Source organism: Cryptotermes secundus, unplaced genomic scaffold, assembly GCF_002891405.2.
Source record: "Cryptotermes secundus unplaced genomic scaffold, Csec_1.0 scaffold1143, whole genome shotgun sequence".
Lineage (NCBI taxonomy): Eukaryota > Metazoa > Arthropoda > Insecta > Blattodea > Kalotermitidae > Cryptotermes > Cryptotermes secundus.
The window spans coordinates 61,252-72,072 of NW_019731286.1; the positions used below are offsets into that span (position 1 = coordinate 61,252).

Sequence of the window (10,821 nt, forward strand, 5' to 3'; positions counted from 1 at the left end):
AATAAAATATACCTCATCTGACTCCGAAACTGTGAAACTGGAAGCATTTAGTGATGCTGATTATGCAGGGGATGTAAAGGATAGGAAGAGTGTAACGGGATATGTAATTATGATGTCAGGGGGCCCAATATCATGGTGCTCTAGGAAACAAAGTATTGTTGCATTAACAACCACTGAGGCCAAATATATTGCAGCAGCTGAGTGCTGTAAAGAATTGAAATATCTAAAGATGCTGATAGAGGAGTTGACAGGAAAAAGGGTGGAAGCTGAACAGTGTGTCGAGAATCAGAGTGCAATCAAGCTAATGGAATGTGGACAAGTAACGCGTAGGAGTAAGCACACAGACATTAGGTATCACTACATAAGTGAACCCCTGAAGGAGAAACTGTTCTCAATCAAATATTGTAACACCGAATCTCAGGTGGTAGACATTTTAACAAAACCGCTATCACCGGAGAAATTTACCAAGTTTAGAGACATTATACTTAAGAAGAAATAAGTCTGATTTTGATAAGACTGAGAAAATTGTAATTACATGTACTAATTTGTAATCTGAAGACCAAAATTACTAAGTGTTATTCAATTTAACTTTGTAAAACAACTAATAATGTTGACAAAATTTTGAAATGAAGGAGGAAAATGAGAAATGTGTTTGTAACATTTTGAAATTAGGAAGAATCTTGAGAATCTAGTAATGTAAAAATTTTCAAGTTGGTAATAGTGATCTACGTGGAGCAATCCAAAAGTTTCCGAAATTTGAATTTTGCGCGCGATTGGTTATGAGTACATCGAAATACCGCTAGGTGTCTCCTCACACATCCTTCTTGAATCAGTGTGGCAAGCGGCGTCGAGTTGAGTGGTCGGGTTTATTGTTGGTGAATGTATTCCCATTGTTGTGTTTCCGTGAGTTTGCGGTTTTGCGATGGCTGACCTGAGAGAGCAGCGTGTCTGTATAAAGTTTTGTTTCAAACTTGGAAAAACTGCTGCAGAAACGCACCAAATGCTGAAGCAAGCTTTTGGTGAAAGCAGTTTAGGCCAGACACAAACTTACAACTGGTATAAGCGTTCTAAAAATGGCCGAACATAGACTGATGATGACAATCGTTTGGGACGGCCGTCAATGGGCAAAACACCAGAAAATGTCGCGAAAGTTAGGGATCTGATTCTGCAAGATCGTAGACTGACCATCCAAGACCTATGTAACACCTTGGGACTAAGTAATGGTACATGTCAACGAATTTTGTCAGAGGAACTGAACATGAGGAGGATTGCGGCGAAGTTTGTGCCACAACTGCTGCAAAATGAACAGAAGCAGCATCGCTTGGAAGTCTGCAGGGAACTTCAGCATCAGCTTCAAGAGGATCCAGACTTTCTTTCGAAGGTTGTCACTGGTGACGAAAGTTGGGTTTATGGCTACAACGCTGAAAGCAAGCAGCAATCATCGCAATGGAAGAGCCCTTCTTCACCTCAGCCAAAAAAAGCTCGACAAATCAAGAGCAACATTAAGTCCATGTTGATCTGTTTTTTGTTCATAAGGAGTTCGTCCCTCCTGGTCAGACGGTCAATAAAAAAAGAGTTCTATCACGATGTTCTAAGGCGTTTGAGGGAGAACATGAGGAGAAAACGTCCAGAGAAGTGGCGCACGAACGACTGGGTATTCCACCATAACAACGCACGACTGCATATGGCTTACATTGTGCAGGAATTTTTGGCTAAAAGCAAGATGGCAGTTGTTCCCCACCCACCTTACTCACCAGACTTAGCTCCATGCAACTTCTTTCTCTTCCCCAAGATGAAAATCAAGTTGAAGGGGCAAAGATTTGATACAGTTGAGGAAATTCAAGCGGAAACGCAGATGGTACTAAACACCCTAACAAAGAAAGACTTCCAGGATGCATTTGAAAAGTGGCAGAAACACTGGGATTGGTGTATGCGCTACCAAGAGGACTACTTTGAAGGTGATGGTGCAGAATAAGATCTAGGTAAGATGTAATAGTTTTTATTAATATATTTTGGGAACGTTTGGATTGCACCATGTATATTCATTTGTTTTTGTTTTGTATTATAATAAAAAGTTTCTTCTCATCCAATATGGCTGTTAAGTGATATGTAAGCACAACACACAGAAAATCAACACAAGCATGGACCCAATGGTCAGAGAACAGAAATATGTCACAGAGAAAATTAATTTTCTCAGAATAGACATGTTATCTGACTATGTAGCATAATCAATAAGGGATACAGATAGTAATATGGGATGCATCAAATCAAACTAATCTCCATTAAGTTCTCTTCATACAAGGCAGACATTCTCAGCCTACCTAAAAATCACCTCTATACTGACTTAATACCAAAATTTGATGCAGCGAAAGCCACAGAACTCTCTATGGAGCAGCACTTTACCATGTGTTTTTATAGTACATTATGATTTCTAGCAATACTAATTTAAGTACATGATGACTGAGACTTGCTCTGTCTTCAACAGGCCAAACTGAGTAGGATCATTTGCCCCTCTGTGCCTGATGATGGAAGCAAATCCAGCTTCTGGAACACTGTATAATTTAAATATACCTAAGATGACAATATAAACACAAAAGTTTATAATAAAAAACAGACCATTGGCACAAACCTTTACAGAATCAACAGCAACCTTCACTAGTTTATGAATGTTACATAGTGAAATTCATATGCTCAGCAGTACACCTTACCTCCTGCTGCTTGTACATAGAATCAGAAGTTTTCGTCCTTTTGGAGGTTGCTTTTTCAAAAGGACGAGGAGTGCCTGCAGTGTAAGGCTACAATAACGTGGTCCAATTTGATAGTAATCAAGGAGACGTTCAGTGTCTTCCACCAATATACAGCTCAACTGTGAGCGATAGGCATCATCAAACACCTGAAAATAAAACAGTACTGAAACAACAGTGGGCCAAATTATTTTTATAAACTTAATTTGTGTTTAACATGAAGAGAATACTTACTGCCATTAAGAAATAACAGAAAAAGTGTCAGGAAATGTCTAGAAAAACATTACAGAACGACTGCCAAAGCAAAAATTTATGAAAAACTATATGACAAGGTGGATAACTCAAACATGAGCTGAAGGGGATTAACTTTCTTCAAGTTAAAGTGTCAGCCTGGTAGTTTACTCAGCAGTCTCACAATGAGTTAACTGGATGATTTGGTGGTGAGAGACAGATCTTTAATGCAGTCACACCATCTCTATGGAAGCAGTACCATATGGTTACACACTTAGTGAAAAAGGAATTTACTATCACATTTTGTGATCACCATTTTTAAGAATTACAAATTAGCCTTATGACATCATCTTGCTATCTGCATGTGTTCTTAAACTTGAAAACTGAGTAATCAGTTTTCACAAAATTTTGTGCAAATGTTATGCAACTTGATGCCATGCTTTTTTAATTTCCGACAATTAACAATTACATGAAAGTGAGTGCTTGAAGTTTTGACATAGGAGAGTGACACAATGAGGTATGGTAATAAATTTTTAGAATTTTTATAGAATGTGAGACATCATCATTATGATCATGCAAAACATTTCATTTCGCTTTCAGTTTGACAGCATTAACTAATGGACCACTGGAGCTACAAAGAAGAAATTTTGTATGAAGAGACTTCATAAACATTCCTACATCCCAACATATGAAATATTATTCATAATTCAACAATTAGAGATACTGTATGGTGACAGAATGAAACTCTGAGTTTACACCCAATAAATTTAGCGCAGCCTGACTGTGTACCTATGTAGCAAGTTCTCCCCTGAAGAAAATGCTACTACTAACAATAACAACATTAATAATCAATGAGATATTTACAATCACAAGCTTTACAAAACAGGCTGACTAGAATTCAATTCTCTGACCATCTGGATATGAGTGCAGCACACTAACCCACAAACAAAACTGTATTTCATTGCTGGATTTTAAACTCAACTAAACAGAATATTAACAACACAAAATTTACAGAACTGGAACTCCATACAAAACGAAATAAAGCTTTACAAATTTTGTTCCAAACTTTCATTTTGAAATGCAATAAAATTTCAACTTACAGGTTTAATATCATTTTCGAGAGCATGACCATGCATAACGTATGGATTTGTGCCACTGGATAAAAAGCTCATCCCGAACTGTTAAGCGTCATTTTATTCAGTGATGAGGCGTCTTTTACCCTGGATGGTGTAAATAATTTACGAAATGTGCATACGTGGTTCCATAATAATCCACATGAGATAATGGAAACGAAATTCCAAAAGAGATTTTCACAGTTATGTGGTCGGGTTATAGCGCAGCCATATTACGTCATCGCTCGCCAGTCATGTGTCATGTATAGTGCTTGGAAACCCTAAGGACAATTATGACATGGCGAGCGAGTATTTCGTACTTCAATTTTATGGCTTTCCGTCACTCACAAGTTAGTTTGATGTTACGTACATTATTAACATTACAGAATCCACATATTCCTGCCAGTTTTAATATGTATTTTGTAATCAACAAGTGTGTAACACCGGTCAAAGTTTGACACTTCTCTGGCCATTATCTCCGTAACCGTTCAACTTTGGACATAGGTGTTTTGGGTTATATCGGCATACTTTAACATAAGGAACACCCTCCCGAAGTTTGGNGTTACATCAGCGCTTGCCATTCATGTGTCATGTATAGTGCTTGGAAACCCTAAGGATAATTATAACATGGCGAGCGAGTATTTTGTTCTTAAATTTTATGGCTTCATGTCACTCACAAGTTAGTTTAATGTTACATACATTATTAACATTACAGAATCCACATATTCCTGCCAGTTTTAATGTATTTTGTAATCAACAAGTGTGCAACGCCGGTCAAAGTTTGACACTTCTCTGGCCAGTATCTCTGTAACCGTTCAACTTTGGACATAGGTGTTTTGGGTTATCGGCATACATTAACATAAGGAACACCCTCCCGAAGTTTGGTCCATTCCTCCTGGGACACCTGTATATCAGTCAAATTCTGTACTTTTGGCCTTATTCTCAAAAAGTCTCCCACTGTTGCTACTGACTTTAATTTCCATTCAGACTATGTGATCTCACAAATATGCCTGAGCCATGCTCATTCAATATATGTCATCTTGACAGGTGCCTGGTGTTTAGAAATGAAACACTATCATAGTAGTTTACTGACAAATCTCTCTAGAAAAATCACACGCTTCCAGCTTTGCTTATTCTGACACTGTGGGAGCCATATTGATAAACAGAGTTTCTTATTGACTTGTGGGCAAGCTCAAGGCTAGAATGGATGAATGAACTGAACTGTTCTTCCAAGCATCTACTGCAAAATCATTATCTTTTACAGACTAAGAAACCATCACTAACCACTGGAAACATTGCTACACCTCAAGTGGCAGATAATGTGAATACTTTATAATTACGTAATTTTCAATACCCACCCAGCCCAATGCTGGGTCCTAGATTTAGTTTTAGATTTTTGGGCATACTGATTTGTTTCTCTGGCTATTACTTCCACAATGTCTGTGTACAAAACAACTCAAAATATTCCAAGGAGTTAGTGGGGTCTTCTGAATCGAAATTTATGCCAGGCTTGCCAGTAAATGGAATATATGGTCACTCAGCACTTAAATTTGCCCATACGTCAGACTCCATGCTACTTATGTTTCTGACATTTTCTGTTTCATCAGAGCTGACACCTTGTTCACCACATGATGAAATTTTCACATTTCATTATCACTACTATATCCACCCTCCAAAGTATCACTGTATTCATTCTCTTTAACAGTTCATACAACACCTCCTCATCACTTACATGTATCTTGCTGCTAGGACCTGCCATAATGTTTAGCAAAAGAACTCGAACCCAGGACAGCTATCAGGCAATCAACAACTTCCTGTCATACTCTGACGTAACTAGAACATCTCACAAGCACATTGAACAAGTTCGCATTGCCAACTGGCATTATATCTACAACAGAGTAGCTATAAACCTACATGACACCTACAGACATCATAGGCACTATGAGACACAGTATCGCATGACGCCTATAGACGTCACAACCACCTGACTGGTTAATACCAAATGATTTTTGTGGAAAATAAGGTGTGATCATGTGAAGAACACTGAAATGGTTGAGGACAGAGTCCAATGGTATACATTCAGGAATCACATATTTATAAAACTCTTGATAAGAAAGAAAGTTTGCAATCCACCAATATGCAATCTTTTTACAACCTTTATATTTGGAATTTCAACAATAAAAGTATCACACAGAAAACATACAAAGACTGTTTCAATATAAAAAAGTATATTAATAAACTTATTGAGTTTTTGGACATAATCCATCATCCTGTATTTTATTCAAAACACAGTGTTCCAAAGATTGGATTCTGTCTCCATCTTCATGTAAAAGCGAACTCAGTTAGGTCAAATCGATAGAGCTAGTCCCAACTGGGTAGGCTTTTACATGAAAATTGGGAAAGAATCCTTTCCCTGAAACATTGTGTTTTACATAAAATACAGGATGAAGGATAATGTCCAAAAACCGAAATATTGCAAAACTGTTTTCTTCAGCATTTTCAATCACTTTTACTTAATAAAGATACTGGAAGCCTATTCATGCTATCCATGCTCAACACATGCACTCTACTACACTATTATTGAAGGGACTGAAGTGGCCAAAGGAATAACTTCAAAAACAGACTGTGCTGGAAGTGTTGCGTTATGTGGCAACTGAAAAGTGTGCCTGACTTCGCCTACTGTGCACTAACAAACCTGACTTATAAACAAACTGAGAGATCAAAGATCTACATCTAGAGTCCAATTCAACCTTCTCCTAATAATTCTACTCTTTTTGACATTACATTAGATTTCACCTTTAATTCTCTTATAAAATTTCACAGCTTCAATTTTTTAAACTCATTTATAACTCTTAATCAAGAATATATATTTAGTTATGTTTTAACAGGATCTTTCACTCGTAAGATGTCACATGTTTACAGATAAGCATATCCATGTATTACAACTAATATAAATGTCCTCTATTTATAAACAGAAGGTTCTGCCATTGCTTAGTTGGTTAATTGTGAGCTTCTCACCCTGGAAGGCCAATTTAACCTTTAACGTATGGACTTTTTTAAATTGCCGGCAGCTCCCTACGGCCAGAATTTAAATGGCCCTAAGTCTTTAACATTGCAAGCTTTCAGAAAAAATGCATATTTTCCGTTCTATGCAACATCAGAATATGAACTAAAAAGAACCTGAAACACAATAAAATTTTCTACATATACACAAAAGGGCAAGTTTTACAAATGAAAATTAACTGTGATTATTTTGTCATGAAATGCAAAATATAATCGTTATTATATACGTTATGAATTTCTAAAGGACTTACCCGTTGTTTTTCTTAAACTTTGAATCGTGCTGGTGATGTAAATATGATGACACTATATACAATAATATTTGGTTCGGACTGCGTCACTTCACAGTTTACACTCTGACACGCGTGTGCCATTTCTCGAAGCAGTCCACCACACACGGCGCAATATCACACTTTTTATAGCAGAAAAGCGTGCTCCTGCGACGTGTTTGTTTCCCTTTAGCTGGCCAGTGTTTTGAATGTTTCACCTCCAGTCGACTCAGTTGGGCCCCAGATGAACTTGGCCTCCCCCGAGAAATGCCACTGACTGTGATATTTGCCTCATGTGATTGATGAATCAAATCACGCACCAAAATTTCGCGGAATTTTTTGTGCATCATTTTTCCATCACATGACTTGTATAACAGATATGCATTGAGAATAGTCATGTCTAGGAGGTGGAAGAATAATTTCTTCGTCCATTTCCATGTCCTCCGAGCAATGCCATAGCTGTTCACCATTCTATCAGATTTGTCCACAAAGCCCATGTGTGCATTGTAGTCTTCAATTACATGAGGTTTGATAGCATGGCCAGATTCATCTCAGAAGTTGCCATCCAATGGAGGAGGATAAATATTCATCAGAACATACACATCACACTTTGTCTTTCCAATGAACAACACTTAGATTCCCCTTCATTCTTGTCACAATATCCCCTTTTTTCAATTTCATAGATTTGGGCCGAATTTCTTGTGGCATTCCACGCCTGTCATTGCGAACGGTGCCACACGTATTTATTTTATGCTCTAGAAGATCATCATACAATGCAGGGGAACTCAAATAGCTGTCCATATACAGTTTGTGTCCTGAGCCTTCTACTCTTCGAATTATCTGGAGAACAATGCCATGGGTTGGTGTAATTTCTTCGGTTGCACGTTGCAAGTTGCCTTTGTTCCCCCAAATAAACAGTCATGTCACATGTATAGCCCAGAGAATCATAAAGCTTGTAAATTTTTATTCCAAATCTTTTGTGTTTCTTTGAAATATACTGTCGAAAAACCACTCTTCCTTTGAACAGCACTATCACTTCATCAATAGCAAGATGTTCCGATGGATTGTAAAGTTCACAAAATTTGCTGTTAAGATTGTTGAAAATTTTTCTAATCTTCCAGAGCCTATCGTACTCTGGGTCATCTCGATTTGGAGGAGCTTCATTATTCTCAAAATGCAGGAATCTCAAAATATGGAAGAAACGGTCGCGTACCATGGTGTTATGATAGAATGGAGTGTAGTACTGCTCATCTCTTGACCAATAATCTTTCAGGGTGTCCCACTAATCGTGGCCCATTTGAATTATTATGGGCAAAAATTTTGACATTTCTTCAATTGTGACGTCAGGCGGTTGAGCACAAGGGCCTGGAGCATCTTGGCTTGCCAGAAATTGACGAAAATATCTGTTTGTTTCTTGTACCAAGATCTGGAATATATGCTGGAAAAAGAGAATGAAAATGGAAAAGGGAGAGGACTGAGCATTTATACTGGGAGCAGCGGATCTGTTGATTCCACTTGGAGGACCAGTGAAATCTAGTAGTTTTGGCGAATCCCCGGGTCTTCTATCACGAAACCTGATCTCCATTTCCCCTGCCTCATTACTTGAGGATGATGATGATGACAACAATGATGATGACATATGTTCGCGAGGTTCAATGACCTCATCAAGTTCTTCCAACTCTTCATCAGATTCATCTTCCATCAATATTTCGTCCAGTTCTTCAGCATCGAGGAGTTTTGAGTATCGGGCTCGTTTTTGAGGTTCCATCTTGGGGGAGGGGGCTTCCAGCTAAATCCTATAAAATATGATGATTGAAAAAGCGAGGCTGTTAGGAACATTCGCAAAATTGTGATGCAAAATAATTGCAATAGCAGTCGAAAAGTGCCAGTCCGCCACTGATACCGAAAGTCACAGTGACGAAGATGTCTTTACGCACAAAGTAACACTGGCTCAGTGGGTTTATACCTCTTCCGAGATACACAATAAAAATGGTATACAAAGAAATATAGGAGTCTGACACTGACTTCCTAACTAATAACGAAATATTAGAAAATCCGCCACTGACGTCCTAACTGACAATTCAACACTGCAAACCAATCACTGAATGCGTAACACTTCCTTGAAAGCTCTGGTAGCCCTGATATGCAAGCGCCCACGAATATTTCCTCCTATAAGATCTCAAAACAAAGCTGACTTCTATTGGCTCACCAGGTCATAAACAGTCACATCTAAACGTAAATAGTTTCAAAACCAGTACCCTGATAAACGATTTCATTGTTCAGAGGTAACAAATAAACATCGGACATGAACCTTCATGAGTTTATTTGGGTTTCAAACCCAAGGTCACACTGCCAGCACTCACAAAGGAAGCACGTGGCTTGCCTCTAAAAATTATAACTTTCGGCCAGCTGGCTTGCTACTTGCTGCCAATAATTATAACATTCGGCCATTAAAGGTTAAATATACATTTGGTACCTGTGACAACTGGTTACGTTTCTCTTCAAGTTCTTTGGTTTTCCCCTGGCAATTACCATTCTGTCAAAGCTCTAGTCTTTCAACTATCAGGCAAGGTTCGCACAGTAGGCTCACTTGTGGCTAGCAACACTATGAGGGGACTCCGTCTCACCACAACCACAGAGTCACAGAGCAGAGAGAGAGAATGCAAGTTGTGTTACACAATTCCACTCATTTTCATCATAGCAAAGCATGTTTTATAAAGAAATTTTTATGATCAGCTTAAGTCCACAGTAATTTCATCTTACTCTCTCAGAAAATTAATGTTATCCTACCCCCTACCTAAACCCTCGTTGATGTCTACACCTTATCGTAGTGAGGGGGTTTGAGTATGCCAAGGACCCTGAGAGCTATACCAGCGGTAGCGTAGCTATTGGCAGGGCCTCCCTTGCTGGACAGGTCGAAGGGTAGACATCAGACGAAGAGAGACACCAAAAACTGATGCCGGAAGCAGCGTCATCAGTAGCAACTTGAAGCACAGAGCAAATGATGCTCGAGATGGTTCAAGTTTGTATAGCAACAGGCATGACCAGAGTGGTCTGAACGGCTGCTGTACTGCGATGTGGAAAGCAAATGGAAAAACTACCACATTATCACTTTTCCTGGATAGTCTCTTTCCAAAAACAGAGATACTATATATGCGAGATGTTTCCTCTGGAGACAAAACAATCCGGAGGTAAACTACTCCCCCAATCGGATCTCCAGGGAGGAGTGTTTCTAGAGGAAATGTCATGCAGGCGTTACAACAAGAAAAAGTGCGAAGATCAGAAGAAACATCATGGATACAAGATTGGAACATGGAATGTCAGGACCTTGAATCAAGCAGGAAAATTGGAGAATTTGAAAACGGAAATGCAGAAGAATGAAGTGTCTGTTCTAGGTGTCAGCGA

At 38.6% G+C, this 10,821-nt stretch overlaps 1 protein-coding gene across 1 annotated transcript in view; it reads right to left on the bottom strand.

Annotated features, from left to right (window-relative positions):
* Positions 1–2,071: 2,071 nt before the first annotated feature.
* Positions 2,072–10,821, bottom strand: part of LOC111866958 (vesicle-fusing ATPase 1-like) — an 18,760-nt gene continuing 10,010 nt past the window's right edge. Inside the window, exons 5-6 of the mRNA XM_033752490.1 lie at positions 2,709–2,893; positions 2,072–2,552 (exon numbers count right to left, since the gene is read on the bottom strand). Of these exons, the coding sequence (XP_033608381.1) occupies positions 2,441–2,552; positions 2,709–2,893 (297 nt within the window). The 3' untranslated portion in view covers positions 2,072–2,440. The remainder of the gene's footprint in view (positions 2,553–2,708; positions 2,894–10,821) is intronic.